This window comes from Poecile atricapillus, chromosome 22 (assembly GCF_030490865.1).
Source record: "Poecile atricapillus isolate bPoeAtr1 chromosome 22, bPoeAtr1.hap1, whole genome shotgun sequence".
Lineage (NCBI taxonomy): Eukaryota > Metazoa > Chordata > Aves > Passeriformes > Paridae > Poecile > Poecile atricapillus.
In genome coordinates this window covers 4,402,813-4,426,025 of record NC_081270.1, presented here as the reverse complement: position 1 = coordinate 4,426,025, position 23,213 = coordinate 4,402,813, and the positions used below count along the sequence as shown (strand labels likewise).

The 23,213-nt window shown below is 47.3% G+C and overlaps 2 protein-coding genes across 3 annotated transcripts in view; one reads left to right on the top strand and one right to left on the bottom strand.

Moving 5' to 3' along the window:
• Positions 1 to 1,051, bottom strand: part of CAMTA1 (calmodulin binding transcription activator 1) — a 237,564-nt gene extending 236,513 nt beyond the window's left edge. The window contains exon 1 of the mRNA XM_058854814.1: positions 929 to 1,051. The gene's annotated coding sequence lies outside the window, so the exon portion shown is untranslated. The remainder of the gene's footprint in view (positions 1 to 928) is intronic.
• Positions 1,035 to 20,543, top strand: DNAJC11 (DnaJ heat shock protein family (Hsp40) member C11). 2 transcript variants are annotated; one of them, XM_058854823.1, is made up of 16 exons: positions 1,035 to 1,173; positions 4,401 to 4,530; positions 6,556 to 6,629; positions 7,821 to 7,922; positions 11,964 to 12,092; positions 12,665 to 12,787; positions 13,655 to 13,728; positions 14,613 to 14,802; positions 15,143 to 15,228; positions 15,673 to 15,789; positions 16,744 to 16,899; positions 17,052 to 17,121; positions 17,245 to 17,302; positions 17,932 to 18,074; positions 18,512 to 18,641; positions 19,273 to 20,543. In XM_058854823.1, the coding sequence occupies exons 1-16, from the start codon at positions 1,102 to 1,104 to the stop codon at positions 19,296 to 19,298; spliced, it is 1,680 nt and encodes a 559-aa protein (XP_058710806.1). In that variant the 5' UTR covers positions 1,035 to 1,101; the 3' UTR covers positions 19,299 to 20,543. The 2 variants fall into 2 exon arrangements, with proteins under 2 accessions (XP_058710806.1, XP_058710807.1); XM_058854824.1 differs by lacking the exons at positions 1,035 to 1,173; positions 6,556 to 6,629.
• Positions 20,544 to 23,213: the final 2,670 nt, after the last annotated feature.

Here is a 23,213-nt window from a genome sequence, read left to right as displayed (position 1 = left end):
AGGTTCAAGTTAACGGACCGGCTGGGCAGCCCTTTTGGTAAAAGCTCTGAGCTCTACACGCTTTGGGGGCATTTCCCTTCCATTTCAGTACTGCTCGGGTCTGGGGAGTTAACCCACCATCAGGAAGGGCAACACAGAGCGAACCCCAGGGCCGTGTTCTCTATGCCAAATGCCAAAGCAGCGCTATTGATCCAAGGGAAAGTGTTCCAGATCTACCGGTGACAAACGGGCACACACTCTGCCCACGGTGTGCCCCTGCCAGCCGTGCTGTGCCCGACGGTCTGACATCGCTGAGCTCAGCTGTGCTCGCCTTCGGGTGCCGTGCAGGCAGATCTGCCCCGGGACCCTCCGCTGCACCGGGCTGCCGGACTTCCCCGCTGCCCTCCGCCAGCCCCACCGGAGCCCGGAGCCGCTCACGGAATAGCGACTCGATGGTGACAGCACGGTTTGGAAATCGCCCTCTTGTTACGGGGGAGAGAGGCCTCGTGGCACCGTCTGCACCTACAGGTCCCGTCAATGACCGGAGTGAGCGACTGCCCTTTAGGCAGGTACCGAGGGCCCTGCGGCACCGAGATGGGCACCGGGAGAGGAACGGGAGATGGGCACCGGGAGAGGATCCGGGGACGGGCACCAGGAGAGGATCCGGGGACGGGCACCAGGAGAGGATCCGGGGACGGGCACCGGCGGTCGCGGTCGCCCCCCCTCCCGCTATTCCCCGGGATCGAGGCGGACGGAGGCCCTGAGCACCCATGGCACTGCCACAGCCGCCGCTGGAGCAAGGAGCAACCGCGCCGGCAAAGACGCGTCAGAATGCCGGGGCGAAGAACGAGGGAAACGTGGCCAGAGCGAAGCGGGGCAGAGCAGCTCGGCGCCGGTCGCTGCCGGTCCGCGCTCCCTCGCTCGCTCCCTCAGTCCCTCCCTCACTCACCCCTCGCCGCCGCCGCCGCCGCCGCCTCCTGGCTCGCGCACCGCGCACGCGCACACGCCCGGGCCGCGCGAGCGGGGGGGGAGGGGCGGTGTCCGCGCGCGTGCGCGGGCGGTCGGACCGCCGGGCCGGCAGGGGGCGCCGCAGCGCGCGGCGCGGGGTGAGAGGTCGGGACGATGGCGGCGGCCTTGGGCGAGGAGGCGCCGGACAACGAGGACTACTACGGGCTGCTCAACGTGCGCCGCGAGGTGCGGCCGCGGGGCCGCGCGGGGCCGGGGCCGCGCGGGGCGGGGCGGGCGGGGCAGGGCGACACCCTCGTGCCCGCCGCGGCGGGAGCGGCGCCCTGCGGCGTGTCCTCCGCCCGGGCCGGGCTGCTGCTGTTGGTGCTGCCGGCGGCGGGGCGGGAGAGCTCGCTCCGGGCCGCGAGGCTCCCGGTTGAGTGCGGCGGGGGAGCGCCGGCCGAGAAATGCGGGCTTTGCTCCCGAATTGCGGCGGTTTGGGCGCTCCCGGGCGCTCCTGGTGCAACCCCGCGCACGCGGGGCACAGCCGCGGTCGCGGGCACGGCTGTGGAGACTTCCCGAAGGTTTCCAATTTGGAAACGGACAGGTTTTTTTGCAAAACATTTTATCCCGCCACAATGAAAAAAGAAAAAAAAAAAGAGGATCGAGAGTCCTTGATTCCACTTTTAAGAATAGGTGGATATTAATGGGCGTAGGTTTGTTCCACCGGAACAGTTTGGAACTTACTGGGAGGCAGCTGCTTTTTTTATAATAATAATAATTAGGCAGATCTCTGAAGATCTGGATGTAGGAGCCGTGCTGGAGTTTGTTTCAGCAAGCGCAACTGCAATATAGATCTGTTATATATATTTGTGTGTGTATAAATATGTATAAACAGCCCATCAAGTCCATCGGCCTGGGTGTGGCCATTGTAGTTGGACCAGGCTCGTACTGAACCACCACCGCTGCCGCCTGCAATAGGAGATCCAGACTTGGAAGCGATTCAGTCTGATAGCTTGGAAGAATTCCATTTGGGAATCCTGTCAGTCCCTGAGCTACGGGAACAGTCTCCTGTGCCTCGTGTGTGGGAATCTGCTGCACTCCTGAAGGAACGGTGTGTGATGGTCACGCTGTTTGCAGAACTCCCTGATGCTGAGCTCCTTTTAAAAGCGTTTTGAGCTCTCATCTGGTTCAAAGCCAGCAGAGCTATGCTTGTACATTCCTTGGGAGCTTTCGTAATTCCCCTCCAAAACGTCAGCAGCGTACAGAGGTTAAAAGAGAGAGGTGGGAACCGTGCAAGGGAACTGCTGCAGAAAGTTTAATGGTTAACTTGGCCAGGCTTCCAGAGCAGGACGTCCAGGTTTTGTACACAAGGGAGCTGGAAACTGAGTTAAAGGGTCTGCAAGGGAGTAATTCCAGCAGAGAGGAGTGGGTGCTTTGTTAATTGCTCCTTGCTAATTATCTTCAGCAATACTGTCCTGTAGTGGATGTAGTGAACAGCATGTCTGGGTGCTGAGCACAGGGTGGTGTGGCAGCAGAGCTTGGAACTGCAGTGACCCCATGGAGGCAGGATCCTGTGAGCAGGAATTGCTCTGTGTCTGTGTGAATGGTTCATCTTTTAGACATGTTAGCCTGCTAAAAACGTGGTGCTGTGTTTGAGACCTTAAATGAGGAGGCCTTTTAATGTTGACCAGAGTTTTGGTAATAAAAATGTAACTTACATGCAATTATTTGTGACTGCATTTCCTGGCAATCTAAAAATGATGTCAGGGTTTCTTTAGTGGTTTTGAAGAGGCTGTTGCTCGTGGAATATTGAACCAATGACCCGAACTACTCAGTGATGATGAAATGCCCAATCTAACATTTTATTGAACATGGCATTTATGAAAAATGAACCTGCTCATTTCTATTATATAATCAATAGCACATTAAACCATTTATCATTAATTTGATTTAAAAATGCCATTTTGAGCCTATATGTTCCCCTGCCTTCCCAGCTGAGTTTAAATTTGATATCCAAGAAAGCACAAGGTAGTAAAAAGAAAAAAGCTAATTGTAGCTGTCCTCACTGTCTTGGGACCAGCAAATTTGGCAGCTCCCCTTTTGCTGTATCACTTCAAAACATTAACAAGCAACAATACAAATGTGCAGAAAAAACATTCTGAGCTGTCCTCAAATCCAAATGGATTCCTGGCATTGTGACACAAGTGAGTGCATTTCTGTGATGGAAACCCTCCTTGCCACAAGTGGTAAAAAAGATGTTACTTTAAGAAATTACCTTTTAGGAACTTTATTTCCCCAGTAAAAGCTTGGAACCTGTGATGGCTTTGCTTCTTGAAGTGTTTTAAAAGTAAATGGAATTTGTGTCTGTAAATCCACTCCTGTCTGAGTGCCCCCCTCACTGACTGCACTAGGTCAGCCCCTGGGGGCAGCCTGGACCATCAGGTTTTGGTTATTTTCCTCTGGGTGTTCCTCCAGGAATGGCTTCCTGTGCCCAGGAACTGGTTCTTGACAGGACAGTTTGGGAACTGGATGGTTGGGCTCTTTCAAGCTTTGCCTGGGGGAAGTTCTGGTTGATTTTAGCAACTGCACTTCAAAAAAAGTAGGTGTTAAGCAATCTCCAAGGAATGAGCAAGAGCTGCAATGCAAGGGATGTAGAAGGGTGAGTTGAGAGAGGGGAGATTACCGGGACTCTCTAGAGTACAAAAATAACATTGCTGGGAGATGATAATGGAAGAAGCAGGGTTTTTCCTCTATTGATCCTGTAAGAGCCATCTATGTCCTTGGAACAAGGCCAGGTGCCATCTGAGGTCCCAGAGTGGTTGCAGTAAAGGACAAGGTGGATTCATTCTTGATGAATGTGGTGGCATGCTGTTCTCATGGTTATCTGTCTGTGGCTTTGTGGACAGATGATGCACCTTCCTCCTTTGCAGCACAACACATACCCTGCTGGGGAGCAGAATGGGCTGCTGGGGAGCACAAGGAGGGTTCTAGGATAAGGTAGAGCTGTGGAAAGTCAGTGCTTTTGGATAGCTACAGTGTCCCCTTGAGGGTTAAGATTGAAATATGAGTAGAATTTGTTGTACATCTCTGGATTTATGTATTTTTATCTGAAGCAACTTTGCTTTTTTTTTGTTCTTCTGATTTGGAGGGGATAGTAGTTGCCTAATACAACTAAAGTCTGAGCATGGATTGCTTGAGTAGTGGGGTTTCTGCATAATTTTTTATACCTGGGTATACGCTGATGAGCTGTTGAGGTCCCTTGTTGCACTCCAGATAGTGTGGACAATCCTGGTGTGATAATTGAATATTTTATTAACTTATGTAATGAAGCAATATTCCATTCTTGATTTTTGGGCCAAAGTAGTGCAATGTAACAGCTGATGGACTTCCCTTTCAGGGCTGATCTAGAGAGTGAGTGGCCTTTTGGAAATGGCCTTGGCTGTCCTTGAGTTCATTTTTGGTGGTTTCCACAGGCCTCCCAGGAGGAGCTGAAGGCTGCGTACCGTCGGCTATGCATGCTGTACCACCCCGACAAGCACCGCGACCCCGAGCTCAAAACCCAGGCTGAGCGGCTCTTCAACCTTGTCCACCAAGCGTATGAAGGTCAGGGGGAGGCTGGGCTTTGCAAGGGGTTTCTGGGAGGGCTGTGTTTTCACAAATTTTGAAGCTATTTATTATTACAAAGTAATAATTAAATTTGCTGATGCTTACCAATGCTATTTACTGATTCTGTACCGTAAGAGGATAAATGCCATATAAATTCTGCAGGGAATGAGATCTAGAGTGTCTGTCTTATCTCCTGTATGTTGTAAATTACCTTCTCATCACTTCTCTTACTTCTGAAGACCTCTTCCATAGGAGAATAAAGACTGAGAAGCTTCAAACAGAGAGACAGTTTCATATTGTACTGGTGAACTGCTACATCCACAGGTTCTGTTCCATGTCACCTAGCTGTGCTCTCCATTTCCAGCAAGTTCTTCTATATGCTCAGATTGAGAGGAGGACAACTGATCCACAGCAGTTAGAGTTTATTCTTGTGCCAAAACCCTTTCCAAATACTCTGAATTAAACTGAAATTTACTTAAATCCTTGTGCGCAAGTTGCACCTGAAGTGCAGGTGGATTAGAAGCTGGTAGGAGTCATCCATGTTACAAACCTGGTGCACCCAGTCCTGGAGCCTAAAGAGAAACTAAAGCAAAATGCTGAATAAATATTCCCCCATTCAACCTCAAATATGAGTGAATATTTTTTACAGTTTTGACTGATAAGCATTTTTTCCTTCCAGCTGAACTTGAGCATGTGTGTGGGGTCTTCCCTGTTGTCCCTAGGTTAGGCGTTAGGATATGTGGAAGCTTTTGCTGGGAGAGCAGGGAAAGTCTGACCTTGATGACTTGCAGAACAAAAACTCATAATGCTTCAGTAATTTCATTTTAGTGTGGTGAGGGGCCTTACATTAGAGGCAGCAGCTTCCCTTTGAATTTTCTGGCTGCTCATGGCTCTGCCTTGCAATGAACATGGAAATTTGTGCTCGTTTAGTACCAAATGTAAGTGCAGTATGTTACAAGAAAAGATTTTGACATCTTGGAAATGAGCCACTCTACCTCCTGTCTGTTTTCTCTTTCTCTTCTTCCGTCTCTTAGTATCACACAACAAAAGATTCATTTTATCAGAATTCATAAAAAGCATAAAAATGTCTGCCTGTGACATTTAGCAAGTCCAATAATATTCCACTAGTTCAGACCAAAACTCAATTACCAGTATAAGCCTCTTTTAGCCTTACTATATTCCCCCAGCTCCCTGGGGACAGTTTTCCCACAGCCTCAAGAAATACATGATAATGATAAAGCTGGTCTTGGAACCCTGGAGGAGGAAATAGTGATGTTTTTTTTATTTATTTTTTCTTGCAGAAAGGTGTGTTAAAGGAGCTTATGCATTTAAATATGCCTTACCCTTTAGAGACTTCCTAATTCTGTGCCCAGTCTTTTTCTAAAATAACTGTTCTGCAGTCTGCTGTTGTATTTTGTGTTGTCCATTGTGTTGGCTGACATTCTGGGAGGTTAAGATTCTACACACACCTTTGCCATTACCCATTATTGATGTCTGGCAAGGTGTGAACTGCCTTGTGGAAACTGTTTTGTTGGTGCTTGGCATGTACCATGTGTGGGGACCAGGTGGGAAAGGATCAGTGGACATGGATGGTCAGGAATACCAAAAGCAGCACCACAGAGCTTTGAAAGCCAGACAGAGCTGGGTGGCAATCCCAGGAAGGGCCCAGGGACTGCTCTGGCCAAATTGTTCATAATCTTCATGTTTGTTAGCGGGCTTGTGTCACCTTCAAAGACAGCAGTGTTAAAAACCCCCTCTGCACATTCACTTAGGCTGCATGTCTCTTGTGTTCTTTCCACTTTCTTGTTTTAGAGAAAGAAGAAAAAAGTTGGATTTGTTGGGGGGAAAAGTCAGTATGTCTTCTCAGTAAAGCATGTGGAAGCATCAAAGGGATTAATGTGCAACTGTAGAACATTTCCAGGATCTGTGCTTGAATTCCAAATATCTTGAGTGTTTTGGTCTGAAATCTGAGGAGAAGACCAAAAACTGAGTTCTCTCCTCTCTTTTGGTTTCAATTTACAGTGCTTAGTGATCCACAGACCAGAGCCATCTATGACATATATGGGAGGAGAGGACTGGAGATGGAAGGCTGGGAGGTGAGAGAAATTGAGCACGTTATGGCCAGTGGCCTTGACTAAGCCCACCTTTTTCTGCCATTGTTCTATCAGCTGCACTGACACCTGGCTGGTAATAAATGCCTGTTGGTTTGAAGGCATCTTTGGTTAGTTATTGCTGTCTCTCTCTGTCCCTGCTGGAACACCAGGATGGATTTTCAAAGAACCTTTTTGCACTTGACAAGAGAACAATAAACCTGACATTCAGGGTTCCCTGGAAGGATTACCATGACAGGCAACATCTTTATCTGAGACAAATGTGTCATTACTGTCCATCTCGTCCCTTCTTTTTCATCCGAAACTTGTTTTTTTCAGCATCAACTAGCTTCTGAGTTTGAAATTACTTTTTCTTCCTGGGCTTTTTGGAGTGGGTTGGGGTGGGGTTTTTCCTCATTTTGCTTTGGTTTAGTTTTGGTTTGGTTTTATGGGCTTTGAAGCAGAACTTGTCCATTCATGTCTGTCCAGCTCTTGAGTCCATTGCTGGCCTCTGCCAGCCCTGGTTGACTGTGCTATGCTGCTTGAAACGGAATCCTATGATATTGGGTCAGGTCAGCACCAAGGTCAAACCTGGAGCAAAATGCTAAAAATGTAGAGCAGATCCAGCGTGTAACAGATGTTTTTAAACTGCTTTTGGCAGACTTGATCTTATTTTGAAAAGCCAAATCCAACACTCTTTCTATCCATTCCAAAAGTGGGCCTGTGAAAAACCCTCATTCCCTGAGCCATGTAAGGTAAGCAGCTGTGAACCAGCATAGCCTAAAATCACTCAACTCTCATGGATTTCATTTACTTCAGGTCAGGGGCTTTCAGTTATTTTCATTTTTGTGTCCGCACCTGGTAGAGCAGTTAATGGATCGCTGAGGATAACAACTGCACTGCAGTGTCTTGTAGTTGTGGTTGGAAAGCTCTCTGCCCTGGTTTTGTGAAGGGAATGGAAATAACAAAACCATTTTCCCTTCTTTCAAGGCACGGAGTTTTTTCTCATTCCTACCCTTTGATCTGGTCTGGGTGCTTTGTTCCAAATGACTATTGGAATTGGTGCAGGATGGCTTTCAGCAGCTGGGGCAGCATGTAAGAGCATCCTGCATCCAAGGGCCTCTGACCCCCCAGCACTGCAGTGCCATGAGCAGCCTCTGTCTGGTAATTGTTTGGTTTTCATTTCTTTTTGAGCAGGTTGTGGAACGAAAGAGAACTGCAGCTGAAATCAGGGAAGAATTTGAGCGTTTGCAGAGAGAGAGGGAAGAGCGGAGACTGCAGCAGAGAACTAATCCAAAGGTAAGCAAAGACTTAATCCTGGTCCCAAGAGTGAGTCTGTAATTATCACCAGTGTGCAGGGTATGCTGAGCCTAGGTGAGGGCCTGTAGGAAGGAGCCCCTCAGGTGTCTACACTTGCTGCATGACTTTCTGTCTTTTGCATATGCAGTTTCTCTGCATAATATAGGGAGAACAGCTCATTCTTTGAACAATCCCCTACTGAATGTTCTTCTTTTCTTAGAGAAACATGTTGAGACAAAATACCTTTTTCAGCAATTTTCAGAAAATAGACCTAACACTGAAATATTTATGATTTCTTTCCAAGTTTTCTAACTAAAATGTAACTCACTACAGTTACCTGACAGGTTTTCCCTTTGGCACTGCTGCAGTGTCACAACAATTCAGGGAGCTATTCAAATGTAGCTTGAAACCAGCAACAAATCTGAGGCATCCCTAAGCCAGCTGGGCAGCAGCAAAGTCAACCTAAATGGGGTTGGGGGTCTGCCAGTGTTGCAGTTAGTGCCTGTTTTTGGAAAGTGTGATGGTGCCCTCAGGATGAGAATCATCCTGGATGCTATTCTCATCTCAGTCTGTTTGAGCAGCAGACTGACCCTGAGTCACTCACCTCACAGCTAACCTTGGCTGGTCAGAGGTGCTCGGGAATACCCCTGGGATGGCAGGGAGAGATGGACATGGTGGTTGGACAAGCCTAGATTCACGGTGTCTTTGCTGGCTCTTGGCTTGGTGAGTGTGTGAGGCAAACCCAGAGTTTGTCAGGATAGTCCTTGACTGAATTTTCAAAGCTTATTGAATCACAAAAATCTTGGTTCTTATGCAGTGACTAACATTATCCAGGAGCTGCATCTACTATTAACTAAATGAATTCACATGTTAGTGTGAAACCACAGTGTCTTCTGAGTGGACAGATGTGGGATTGCAGTGGTGCTTAGGACTGTATCCTGAGGAAAACATCCATCTAAGCAGAGCATTAATATTTTGAGACATTCACCTTGGCACCACCTTTGGATCTGCTCTCAGCAAAGCAGTTGGACTGTACAGATCCCCAGGCTGTGGGTAGTGCATAGACACTAAGAACTGGTTTGTACTGGAAGGGTAAACAAGCACAGAGTGTTGTGTGAGTATGTTGACAGCTTTATTCCAGGCAGGAAGGGATTTCTGGATGCCATAAGCCAGGCAGGACAAACTGTCCCTCCTGCTGGAGGTGCAGGTGAGTGGGGTCAGAGAGATGTTTTTGGAGAGGAGCATGGTTGTCTCCCACTCTGCTGCTCCCTGCTTCAGGAATGTGACATTTTCCCTGGGCGCCTCGCCGTGGCTGTGAGCTGCACTGTGAGCCTCAGCCTGTGTCCTGGGATAAAATTAGCCATCTGGGTGTTTACAGCAATTGCCGGCTGGCAGCCGATGGAAATGCCTCTCCAGGCAGTGTTCCCGTGGAATTGGGGAGCGCAGCTGTGATCATTTCATACGCGAGCGCAAGTTATTTTAGAATTTCCAACATTTGTCGGTTCTATAAAACAGTTCCACAAAAATAAAGCATTTTAACCAGAAATGTTGAGCAATAACCAGATGTAGGCAATTTGGAGGGTTGAAATTGAGTCTCCTATTTGCTTTTAGAGCTTTGTTTTTGCTTTCAAAGATGTGCAGAAGGGTTGAAAAGTTCATTACTAGGTTTAAGAAGAACCGCTTCTTGTTAGGAGAAATTAAATCCAGTTATTTTCCTGCTGTGGAAGGTCAATTTGTAAGGAGCACAGGTCCCTCTAGGCAAAGCCTGGCACAACTTCCAGGTATCACCTCCCTGAAGGTAAATCCCTAAGAAAAAAGTAAGGAGTAAGTATATTTTCCTCTGGCACATCTATGAATTGCATTAGTGAAGTCTGGCAAATAAAGATGATTTTAGAAGCCAATCCCAGCTCTGATGGTTCCATAGTGCCACTCGTGCTTCCTGCCCTGCCCAGCTGCTGCTCTGTGCAGTGCAGTGTGGGCACCACTGACTTCTGAGCAGGCATTACAGCTCTCTCCTGCTGCTCTTCCTTCAGGGAGAGTTCCTCATTTCCCATGGTCAGAGCAGGTGGCTGATGGGAGCTGGGAGCAGCAGCAGTCCCCTCCATTATCCGGCAGCATAGGGGTGCTCTCCTTCTCTGGGAATATTTTTAACTTTACCATCTGCTGCTTTTCCTGTGCCTGCGCCTGAACCAGTTTCCTTGCCAGGATCTGCAGACCTCCAAGGGTGACTTCACCTGCTTGGCAGGAGGTGGAGGGTCTGCCCAGGGTCCACCTCTGACCTCAGGGAAAGGCAGAAGAGTAGGAGCTCTGCTGGGGAATGGGGAAACGCTCCTTTTCTCTGAACAGATCTTGAGGATATTCATGGAGAGGTTCAGGTGTTTTCCTTTTTTCCTTGGGAGGGATATTTGCTGTAAAATTAATACATGTGAAAAAGAAAAGCCTAATATTTTGAGTGTGTTTTAGAGGAGGGAGGTGCAATGAATTTTGAGTGTGAATTGAGGTGTGGATCTTGAAGCATCTTTCCAAAGGGTGCAGCATTGTGGCACCAGTAAGCCAAGTACAGCAAGATGGTCACCAAATGGGTGTTTGCTAGCACAGGACTGTGCCCTTCTAGCGTGGTTAGAGGTTTTCCATTGCTTCCCTCTTCTTTTGGCCCTGTTTCAAGGAACAGCATGGCATAGGAGAGGGCTGAAACTGGAGAAGCTCTAGGGTCTGAAGTTGCTTGAAGGTGACTTTGCAGATGGTTCCTGAAAGGGCAGGAGCTGATTGTTGGTGCCACCACCACGCAGAACAATGAGTGTAATTGCTCTGAAATTCAACAGCTGCCAAGGGTGATTAGTAAACAGCTGGGGCACAGCCCCTGTTCCAGGGTTCTACTGGAAATAACCACACCTTTCAGTTTTAAAATATTTATCCAGTTTTTGTTTCATAAGCAATCAGAAAATAAACACTGAAAAGAGGTTGGGAATCTCCACAGCAAATGGTTAGCCTGGGAACCCAGGCAGAGGAGAGGTTCAAATCCTGTTAGACTCTGCAATTCTTCCTTTATTTATGGTCCAGCATTTGATTAGAGTGGAGTGATCAAGGAAAAATACTCCATCAGACTGAAATAAGTATTTATCACAGTTGTGCTTGGCCTCAGTGTGGGTGGGGTTTGTAGCTACCCAGCTATTGAGTTTCCATATACAAACTGCCCAGAGATCAGCCTGTGCTTGTGCACAGAGTGGGGGTTTTATTGCAATCCAAACGTTTTATAGGAGCTGGGATACTGTCAGATGGGTCCATAGGGAAGGTTTCCAAAGCCTCTTGAAGTTATATGACCCAGACAAGTACCTAATTGTGCTCTTTTCAAAGAAACACACTCCTGCAGTTAGTCTGAGGGAGCACAGCAGCAGGTAGCCAGGCTATTGTGCTGTGGCCTAGATTTCATAGGAATAATTTTTTCTATAGTCTGAGAAAGGAAATATTTACCACTTGCTAAAAGTATGTCTTTGTCAAGCCTTCTTTCTGATCACAAAATATAAACTAGAAAAAGAAATCAAGATATTTTACTAACACGGTCAACTGTAAGTGAATTCTACAGTTTAGTGCTAAGTCAGTTTAGGTATCTCATAAGAAGAAGCCTGTAGAGGTTTTCTGACCAAATTCCATTGAAGAAAATAGATTTCTAAATGACTTTTAAATACTAACAGAGCACAGTCAATTGTGGGGAAAGAGGAAACCTGCTTTCTAAAGGTGTTCTACCTGCTTCTGTAATGTGTCACAATAGAAAAATGACCTCCTGGGATTGCAGGTTGAGTTTGTACTGAAAAACTGCCTTTTCTCCAGTCTGTTTGATGATTTATATTGCTCTTTTGAAAAATTGTAATCATTAACTTTTGTCTTTGTGCATTAGGAAGTGCATTTTAGAGTGGTGAAAGTAATTGCAAAACAATGGAAAACTGCACGAAAATGTAATCATACACAGGGATGGTTCAGCCACTTCTGTGTACACCAGATGTTTGCTAATGCTAAATGCCTGTTTCATTTGTCATCCCTCAGGGAACAATTAGTGTGGGAATAGATGCCACTGACCTGTTTGATCGCTATGACGAGGAATATGAAGATGTGCCTGGGAGCAGCTTTCCCCAGATTGAGATAAACAAAATGCACATATCCCAGTCCATCGAGGTGAGGAGGGTGAACGTTGCCATGTGAGCAGGGCGTGATTGAATGAAGCACCTCAGAACACAGAACATGCTGCTCAGAGGCTCTCAAGAGGATTTGGGGGGGACACAGTGGCCAGCATGGGTGGGAAGAGGCAGCTTGGGGCCAGCAGAATGGTGGGTTGGCTCCGTAGCCTAACTGGTGGGTGCGCTGCAGTGGTCGTACCCTCCTGCCAGTGGAGATGCTCAGTGCCCATTTCTTACTGAATGGAGCATGTTCAGTGGATGAAAGCAAATTGCACCCGTTCTTGAGGATGTGCATAAAGATGGGAAGGATTTCCTCTTTCAGAGAGTTGTAAAAATTTAGTCTGCTAGAAAGAGGAGAATGGTTTACAGCTCAAGGTCAGAACGTCAAGGTGGTACATTACAGGTGTCACAAATGTCTGGTACTGTAAGAATTATCTGACTTTTTGCCATGCTTGATGTTTTACTGCAAAACCATTTGCACTCTCCAGTAGTGATTATGTCCTTGCAGAACATGCGCTAAATGTGTGAACTAGGATCAGAGTTACTGGAAACAATATATTCTTTTTTCAGGCACCCCTGACTTCCACAGACACAGCAATACTATCTGGTAACCTTTCCACCCAGAATGGGAATGGAGGGGGATCAATTAATCTTGCACTGAGACGAGTGACATCTGCCAAGGGATGGGGAGAGGTAAGAGTACACCTGTTACACAGTTTTATATTCAATCTATTGCCTGGTGTTCTATTTCTTTGGGGGAAAATTTTACCTGTGGTTCATCTCTCATTTTCTGTGTTCTGTAAAATGTAGAAAAAGGAATTCTTAAAGGAATTTGAGACAAAGGGAAGACCAAATCTTGCTTTTTCTTTCTTTTCTCCCCTCTCCATTTGGCCATGAATTTGGACTTCACTTAAGCAGCCAGAATTGTTACCTGATGTCTCTAGTCTTTCTGGTAGCTCTGTCTGAAGACACAGTCCTGTGAGCAGGCCTTTTAGGGCAGTATGATAATTGACCTTTGCTTCCAATACTGCTTTGCTTGCATGGGAAGAAGTTATGGGAGAAATAGTTTGGCCCCCCCAGCAGATCTGGTCTCAGCAGCTGGAAAGTCCCATGTTGCACCTGCAAACTGGGCTGTGTTTGAGGTGCTCATGGCATGGCTGGTGTAGCTGGCAGCTGCCTGTTCCTTGCACATGAGCTCCTGCTAGCCTGCTTCCTCAGCTCAGGAGAGTGGGAGTCTTCCTCTCGTTTGAGATTCACACACTGGAGGCTTTTGATTTGTGTCAGGATTTTGTGAGGGCAGAGTTTTCTCCATATTCCCTGGAGTGACCAAAGCAGGTGCCAGTAGCTTTGGTCACCTGTAGCTGTACAGAACTGGCTTTGTTTTACCCATGATCTCCAACACCTTTTCTTCTTCTGAGTGCAAAGCTGCAGAAAAGGGAGGGTGCTGAAAGAGGTGATAAATGTTACTCAGCTGTGATGAAAAATTATGCTCATGATATATTTTGTCACTGTTGTAAAGGATGTCTTCTTCTAACACTCTGGCACTGTGCATTCCAACAGTTGGAGTTTGGAGCTGGAGACCTTCATGGACCTCTCTTTGGGTTGAAGATATTTCGTAATCTTACACCAAGATGGTAACTATTAGAAAAATGGCCTAGAGGTTAATATTCCACAATGGGGAACTAAATGACTTGAATTCTCTTCCACATTTATTTTGGATTTGTTTTCTGTCCTACAAAATAAGCTATTTTTGCAGGAGACGTAAGGTCATACTTGTATTGTCAAAATGCCTGCATTCTTTCTGGATGTCGGTGTGCTCCCTTTCCATATTGCCAATTTAAGGAAGGTCTGTGTTCCACATCCTTAGATTCGTACTCAATCAACACAGCAAAAAATGGGGAACTCTTCTGAGGCTTCCATGTGTGAGAGGGAATTTCTGACAGCAAAACAGGAGATGATGTCATATTTTAGGGAGATAATGCCAAATTCGCCACTAGTTTAATGTCTGTTCACAAATAGAGGTCTCAGGTTGCAAAGGAGAATACAAGGTAAGGCCTGTGATTGGAGTGACACATCAGAGCATCATGTGTAGGTTCCCTCTGTTTATATTTTCAAATTTAGTGAATCTGCCATTCCTCAGAGCTTGTACAGGATTCTTGTTCCCTGGAGAGTGCTTTAGCACTGTTTTTTAGGTGATGCTTAAGGATTATTAAATCACAGGGCTGCTCTGTGCCAGCAGCCCAGTGTGCTGTTCTGCAGAGACCAGGATGTTATCTGCACAGGGCAGGAAGGGGAAGGCAGCATCATGCACAGACAACAAACCAGGGCACAGCCTGCTCTCCTGGGCACTGCTGTGCTCAGAGCAGTCTGAGTTCTTACTTCTCCCTGAGAGCCTCCAGCCTCATGCTTTTTGCAGGCTGATCTCTGGGCATTCAGTAAAGTTCCTGGGCCACAAGGACTCTGGGGCCACCTGGGAGCCTGTGTGTTTTCACTGACGAATTTTTCCTCATTTCTCTAGTTTCATCACCACAAACTGTGCCCTGCAGTTCTCGTCACGCGGGGTCCGCCCCGGCCTCACCACGGTCCTGGCCCGAAACCTGGACAAGAACACGATGGGCTACCTGCAGTGGCGGTGGGGCATCCAGTCAGCCATGAACACCAGTATTGTCCGGGACACCAAAACCAGCCACTTCACTGTGGCAATGCAGGTGAGAGCCATGGCTGGGACCTAATCCTGCCCTGGGGGAGAGAGCGGCCTCACCTTCCTGTCCCAGCAGTATTTTGCCTTGGGATTAGAGGTTAAGGAAGCAGTTGGTATATCTCATGTTTGACCTAATATAGGTAACCAGGTGTTTGGCAGAGCACAGCTCTTGGCATTGTGATGGGTGACATGGGTCAGCTTAGAGTAGAGTCAGTACAACATGGACAGCAGAGGTTGTAAGCAGCAAGCACTGCTTTGTGTTCTGTGCTTCAAGGTTGAGAAAGGAAATTTGGGGGCAGCAGTGGCCAAGGGTATGTTATAATACATTTGTGCCTCTTGTGTTTCAGCTGGGAATCCCCCATTCTTTTATGATGGTCAGTTACCAGCATAAGTTTCAGGATGAGGATCAAACACGAGTGAAAGGTTCTCTCAAGTAAGTGCTCAAGAGGGAATTCACATTGCTCACAGCCTGGGGACTGTGTCCTCTCCCGCTGCTGTAGGCCTCCAGGTTCTACACAAACCAAATGCTTCTGTGGCTTTTGGGAGCCTGCTTTTCACTCTTTAAATCTGGTAAAGGCTGAAGTGAATGTCTTGTAGGCTTGGCCCTGTGTGCCTCTGCAGTTAAATAGAAGTTATAATACTTGTGTATGATATGGCTACATCATCCCCTATAAGAAAGCCAGAAGTTCCTGTTTACTCCTTAGCAAGGTGGAAGGTCTAATCTCACCTTGGAGATACACCACAAATCTTCCAGAGGCAAACATCTGCTGCAAACAGATGCATTTCCATGCTTTACTTGTTTGGGAATTACAGGATTTAGTAATGAGAAATTCAAGTGTCTTCTCTGTCTTAACAGTTTTTGGTTCTGTCATTCTAGGGTGGGTTTCTTTGGGACCATAGTGGAGTATGGAGCAGAGAGGAAGATTTCCAGACACAGTGTTTTAGGAGCCACTGTCAGCGTTGGTGTTCCTCAAGGAGTGTCCTTGAAAATCAAGTCAGTTCAAGATCTCAACTCTTTATTCCAGAGGCTGACCATAACCTCCATCATTCTATTTCCAGTATTCAGGTGGGAAGGTCCCAGTCCCAGGTCAATACAGGTGTATTGATACATCACTGGGAGAGGCTACAGCTGCCCTCAACTCTTAATGCAAGCTGTAAGCTATTGTAAGTAGTGGGTGCCTTCCACTGGTGTGACTCACAGCCTGAGCCACCTGTCTGTGTGTGTGTGCACATCAGAATATTCTGAAATACAGCTTAAAGTGAGATTTGGAGCACTCTGGTAAGTGAATGGAAGATTTCTGAAAATACTAGTTGAGATGGATTTCATGTGTATTGTGTTGTGTACGAGTGAATGCTTGAATTAGGGAATTATCATTGCATAATGCACGTGATTGTACCATTAACAAGGTGCAGTTCACAGAGGGACTGAGCTCATTAAGTGTCCTTGTCTTGTGTGCTTGAACTGGGGCCAGCTACAGGTGGGGTGTGAAACTGATGAAGGGCCTGAAGAATTCAGGCCCAAGGAAAGTCATGTTTTCTAAAATAAATATTGTTACAGACATCAGAAAAATATTCATGTACACTTGCTCTGAAGGCCCATGCCTGTGTTATGACCACAGGCCTTCTCTAGAAGCATTTTCTCTTATTTCATGAGGATATTTGTCCCTTTTTCTGTTGAAATTAATGACCAACCAACTCTCCTAAGATTAAAAAAAGAACTTTAGAATGGTCAGGTACTATCACGAGCTGCTACTTCAAAGTCTGGCTCTGGCTGGTGTCAGCTGCCTTTCCTGCCGTTGGCTTTTTCAGTTTATGAGGCTTTCACCTTTTTGAGCTCCTCATTGATCTCCCCTTGGCTCATCAGCACACACTGCTGCTAAGTGTGCTTCATCAAGCACATCCAGCTCTGCTTTTCCTCTTACCATCCCTCTGCTCTTCTTTGTTGCAGGCTGAATAGGGCCAGCCAGACCTACTTCTTCCCTGTCCATCTAACAGATCAGCTGCTTCCCAGCGCCGTGTTCTATGCCACCGTGGGACCTCTCGTTATCTACTTTGCCATGCACAGGCTGGTCATCAAACCCTACCTCAGGGCACAGAAGGAGAGGTGAGCTTGCACATTCCTGAGGAAGTCTCACTCGGGCTCATTTGTGTGAGGTTGTGGGTCAGTTGTAATTGGGGTGGGTAAGCAGACCCTACCAGTTTCTGCCTGAATCCCAGCCATGTATTCCTGCTGAGATGTTGCTTTCCTTCTGCCAGAGAGCTGGAGAAGCAGCGGGAGAGCACAGCCAGTGACATCCTACAGAAGAAGCAGGAGGCTGAAGCTGCAGTGAGTCTTTCTTGTAACTTGATCCCCTTAGTGAAAGGAAACTCTTTTCACTCTGGACCATTCTCCTTTGGCCACAGTGTCTGACCCTGTGTGATTTCTGCTCTGCCACTTGTGTTGTGACAGGTCCGGTTAATGCAGGAGTCAGTCCGAAGGATAATTGAAGCAGAGGAAGCCAGAATGGGTAAAGATTATGATATCATTTACTTGTTCTATAAATTTGGAGAGAAGAAGGAACAATGCAAAGGTGTTGTTTCTTCATTCCCACTCCTAATGAAGTGCAGCATAGTTCCTGCTGCACACGTAGTGGGGGAGCCCCATTATGACTCAGCTCCAGGTGCCTGAGCATAGGAGGAATCACAGAATATTATCTTGGGACATGGTGTGAAGTGGATCAACAGACTGAAGACAACAGTCTAGATTCACCTCTGCCCCAGAGAGAGGTGTGTGTATATAAATAGGTGCCAAAGTTGTAGTCTGAAGTTCAGCTTTCACTGATTTCTCCCATATGTGATTTGCTCCTGGATCATAGTAGGAATCTAATCTCTGATGGTTACTAGGAATTTTCCACAGATTGTTCCAAAGTGAACTGTAATCCACTTGGACTGTCACATCATTGTGGCACCCAGGTCCTGTCACTCCATTCTAGTGCTAAGGGTTGCTAACAAATGCCCAGGTAAAAATGTTCTTTGTTGGGAGGTGTGGGTCCAGGCCAGGAGAATTAAATCTCACTGAAAGCAAGAGAAAATGTTGCAATGGTCTTTTTGTCAGTGGAAGCCTTCCATCACAGTTGTGATTTCCTGGGAAATGCAGGTCTGATTGTAGTGAACGCCTGGTATGGGAAGTTTGTTAATGACAACAGCAGGAAGAATGAGAAGGTGAAGGTTATAGATGTGACTGTGCCTCTGCAGTGCTTGGTGAAGGATTCTAAACTCATCCTTACAGAGGCCTCCAAGGTACGTAGCTGTCCTGTCAAAGCCCAGATTCAGGGACTCAAATGTGTGGCCCGAATTTAATCTGAACCATGTGGTGTCCTGCCAGGGAGTCTCTCCAGTGGCTCTGGATCAATTCACAGATGCCATTTACATACCAAGTATTACAAACTTCCAGGAACTTCTGTTTCTTGGGGCTTTTCTAGGCCATTTGTCTGCATTGTGGGAGAGTGGGTGTTAGAGACCTTCAGGCTCTACATCAGAAACTTCCCAACCCCCTGGTTTACTTTTATGCACTGAAAACTTGTAGAGGTGATTCCCCAGTGTCTCACCTTGCTGGCAGCAAAACTTCTTCGGTTTTTTTATGATACCTTGTCCTGGCACTTATAAATGTTTTTGGCCAGCTGGAGAGGTGTGAAAGTTCATTCACTGATGCTCAGTCTCTCCTTCTCTGGTTCAAGGCTGGGCTTCCAGGCTTCTACGATCCCTGCGTGGGGGAGGAGAAGAGTTTGAAAGTGCTTTATCAGTTCCGAGGAGTTCTGCACCAAGTGATGTCAGCTGACAACGAGGCCCTTAGGATACCAAAGCAATGTAAGTAGCACAGACTGCCCAGCATCTTCCTTGGGGAACCAGTGATGGACTACTTCAGCTCTGTGGTGCACAGCACAGAACTGGGGTTCTGGGGTTCAGAATTGGAGTTACTGGAATGGACTGACCGTGACTTGCCTCTGGAGTAAAGGCCCAAAAGAACTCAGCAGCAGCTCTGCAGCTGTTTGTATCAGCTAGTGTGTATCTCTGACTGGGGCTGGAAGCAGAGGCCTCCCACAGGTGCCAATGTCCTTTGCAGTTCACAGCACTGGGTGGCCATTTGGGGACTGAATTTAATGTATGGAGGCCTGAGTCAGATTCCTTCCTTGTCCCCATTTATTTTACCTACCAAAATATTTTCCCTTCTGGAATAGCTCTGTGAAACCGGTATCTGCTTGTGACAACTTTTATTGGCACCCCTGTGGGTCTGGTGGGTTGGCTCAAGGGCACAGACCTTTGTTTGCCCTAGACCAGCTCCCTGCCCAGTGTGAGCAGCACATCCAGCTGACAGAGCTTCCAAAAGTGCATTGGAGGCATATTTGAGTTGTGTCTAATTAGCGGCCAGAAGTGTTCCTGCCTTTCTTGGAACAATGGTGGGCTCCAGCATGTGTCCATTCCTTGTTCTCCCCAACAGCTCACAGGATCGATGCCGATGGCTAATGCGGGGAACACGCATCTCTCACGGTACCTGGGTCAATGGAAACTGCAAAATCTCCCCTGGACGCTGCAAGTTTCAACAGAGACACTTTTATTTTTACTGTCTGTATAGCAGGCGGTGTCCTGGCAGTTCTGTTAGGGACAAAAGGACAGACCCTGCTGCTTCAGGCAGCTCCCAGGCAATATCTGAGTTGTGGCTCGGTACCCAATAAAGCAGCGTGACTCTGAGTGCACAGTGCTTTCTGCCGAGGGGCTGAGCGGGCACCCTGCTCCCAGCTGGCCACGGCCCATTCTGCACTCACACCTCTCTCCTGGTGCACAGCAGGGACAAAGATCTGCTGTTCTCACTTCTCCACGTACTTCCTGGGGTAGGTAACACACCTTCTCCTTCTCATGAGGGGAATTTCAGTTCTCTGGCCACGTCCTAGAAGTCCCCTGTGCAAATACTTTTGGAGAGAGGTCAGTGATTGTTTCAATCTCAAATCTGTGTTTGAAATGCACTTGTTAAGAAAAGTATGTGCTTAAGTATGAATGAACTGCTCTTCCAGACAAGGACACGGTGTATCATAGTTTTATTGATTCTTCTGCCACCCACAACCATGTATTGTCAAGGATTTCCAGAAAAGAGGAAAGCAAGTGAGAGAGAAGGACAGCAATTAATTTCATTTGATTCTGATGCTGCAACTATCTCTTAATATCTAATTTATTTCTAGCAAAAATAAATGTAGTTCATAAAGTAAACCATACCAAAGTGAGAGAGGCCAAATGGATAAAGAGCTGAAAATGTAACACTCATCTGCCCTTTCTGAAAATCAGCAGTTATGTCATAGATCCATTGGCTTTGTCTTGCCTAGAAGCCCTGCCAGGGATTTCCAGCAGAAGGGCAGTCCTGGGCTGGTGACAGAGCAGCTGGAAACAGCACCTTACAGAATCTACTACACACTGGGTACATCAGCACATCAGAGGCTTTTGCAGAGACAAGGAATCATGGTGGCTGCTCCTTGGTCACAGTTTTGCTCTGGCTAAGTCCAGACCAGCCTTCACTGCTCATGGGTGAGAGCAGAGGGGAAAACACCAATGTCTTGGCAATGCAGAGTTGCTTTTGACAACTCCTGCAATAACTCCTTTCCTGACATAGACCTGGCCCCTGTTCTGAGCAGCTGTGGTTCTCTGTACTCAGGTCACTGCACCAGGAGAATGAGATTTCCAAAATAAATGCTTTCCCTTGTAAAAAACAAGTTCATATTATGAAGGGGTGTTCATTTGTTTTATTAAAACCAAAACAACTCAGCTGTGACCAGTTCCTGGTGCAGGGCTTTATGTCACTTATGGCCACCATTCTGTCAATCTGAAATTAAATGTAATATGTGCAATAAATTATATTCAGCTGAAAAGCAGCTCCCATTCCCTTTGCATCTGTAGGAAGTTCCTGAGATGAAACTCCTGGAAAGCAAGGGTTGAAGGTTCTGTAAACGTAGCAGCACTCTCCATCCCATCCAGCTTATTTACCTCTGTTTGGTGGGACTGGGCAGAAATCCAAATCTCTTCCAGTTCCTTTTTGCTGTCACTGTGTGAGGTGTATGATCAGAAGTGAGGAGCCAACCTCTAGAGATAGGACATGGCACAGGAGCATCCCTGAGAGCCAAGTGCTCAGTCTGTCTCCCAACCCCCCCTCATTCTTCCTTGTTTTCTGTCAGTGCCAAGTTTTGCCAAGACTGTAGGAACAGCCCCACTGCAGAACCACAGCCTTCACCACCATATTCTTGCTATGAGCAGCTGCCATTTTACAGCCACAACTCCCCTGGGACTTCTTTTTATGACTCTATAATTCAAAATTACCAACAGAATTGAAATCAAAGCTCTAAACAAGCAGAGCAGACTTCTTGCCTAGCTTCCAGCATGACCTAGTGCCATTTCCAAAAGGTTGAGCCATCTTTTCAGTTTGCCAAGGTGTTCAGGCTGCTGCTTTGATGGCAGCTGGCTGAGCAGCAGTGCCTGCAGAGTTGTGGCACATATGTGAGCTGCAGGGTGGCACCAAGGCTCCGGCAGCTCTTGGGTGGTTTGGAGTCCTCAGTGCTGCCCAGGGTGGGGAGGGAGGGAGCTCTCTTTCAGCACAGCTCCCAGAGGGCTCACAGCAGCTTGGTTTGGGTCAGGCCAAGCCTCCAGGCCTTGCAAAGGGGTGCAGTGCTACCCCAGGGCTGTTTCTGAGGCTGCAGGGACCAGGTGCCAGGACTGCACACTCCGACACCACTGGCATCCTGGCCTGGGCCCTGTCCCCCAGCTCAGTCATTGCACCCTTCAGCAGGCCCCTGGCACAAGCCCAGCACAGTGTCCCTGCTGTCTTCAGCCACTCTAGGCAGTGCCTGCCTCCCAACCCTCCACCCTGCCCAGCCACAGGGCTCTTCACTATGTCCCACACTCTTAAGGAGAGGCTAGCAAGGAGCAGCTGCTCCACAGAAAGGTGGGGATACCTGCCAGCTCTTCCTATCTCCACCCGAGTGTATCTTTTCAGAAAGAGCACTTCAAGTGTCAAGTCTTCCTGCTGCCTGGCACAACGGCTCACAAACCAATAAATCATAACAGCAGACTCCTGAGTTTGGAATATAACAAACTCATTGTTCATTTGTCTCACATTTAAGAAAAAAACATGGTTCATTAAAAGTTTTAATGAAAAAATAAAGTTCTGAATTAAACTATAATTATACATGGCTGAAAGTGATGAACTAAAAGAATGGAGATGTTACTTTTTTATTTCTCTCTGCTGATATTGTAACGTGCTGGACACCATCCACTGGGATAAATCGAAGGGGACAGAACAAGAGTCAGTAACATTGATTAGTGTTGAACCTCTGTGAAAAAGAGCCAGTTCACTTGACAGTGCACCATTTCTCCCATAAAAGCTTCAGGAACACAGTCCACGGAGGTCCAGTTGAACTGCAGACACGCTGTAAACACAAGAGATACCAATTTCAGACCAGGTCCGACTCTTGCGCAGTTGTGGCCAGGATCTTCCAAAGCATTTCTGGGGAAATGGCAGCACTGGAGAACTTTGGTTATTTTTCTGGCTGCAAAGGACAGTCAGGCAGCCATTGGGGGCAAGTCTTTGGCAAACTCCTTAGTGGTTCCACATAGCTTCTGAAGGCAGCTCAGCAGAGTCATGGTTGAGAGATTTCACAGAAGCTGGTTTTCTGAACCCAGTCAGCTGTTACAGCTTGGTGGAACAAAATTTTTATCAAGAACCAGGAGAGAAAAGTTGCATGTTGTGCACCTCTGTTGCCCTGCCCCACACCATGGAGCCCTAGGGCCCCGTGGTCCTGGGCTGCCTGAGGCTTTGGCAGCCCTGGGGCCGATGTCTGAAGGAGAGCACTTGACCCTGTGTGCTAGCAAGACCCTCAGTCATCACCAGGATACATCTGGTGAGCCAGTCCTCAGACAAGGCAGTGCTCCAATGCTGTGTGACTACAGAACTCATGGGGACATGTTCCTGCTGGCACAGCTGGTCTGGCTGCAGCCGCTGTGCCAGCCAGTGCTTCTCTGAGCCGCTTACTGGACAGAGCACACACTGTTCTTCAGGCATAACTTCAGAGAAACACCTCAAAACATCAACCCAATTTGTGTGATCCATGTGGATCTGTCTGGTCACTGGGGAACAATGCCAGCATCTCCCTTGCTTTGTGTATCAGCTGTGGCTTCCCATCGTGGTCCTGAAGGGATTTCCTGTGGGCTAAGGCCCAGGAGGTCCTGTCTGCAGTGCTGGCCAGGGCCTCAGTACTCTCCTGTCCACTCTGGATCCTCATTGCACTTCATCCTGTAGCTGCATTGCCTGCATTCACTTTGATCTGTGTCATTGCTACCAAAAGAATAAAGATTCTGGCTTTTTGGTTACAGTCCAGTTTACAAAAAACAAACAGCAAAAGC

Coding starts and splice junctions, on each gene's coding strand:
- DNAJC11 (XM_058854823.1), top strand. CDS start 1,102: ATGGCGGCGGCCTTGGGCGAGGAGGCGCCGGACAACGAGGACTACTAC. Junction 6,630..7,820: donor TGGAGATGGAAGGCTGGGAG/GTGAGAGAAATT, acceptor CTTTTTGAGCAG/GTTGTGGAACGAAAGAGAAC. Junction 16,900..17,051: donor CTCAGGGCACAGAAGGAGAG/GTGAGCTTGCAC, acceptor TCCTTCTGCCAG/AGAGCTGGAGAAGCAGCGGG.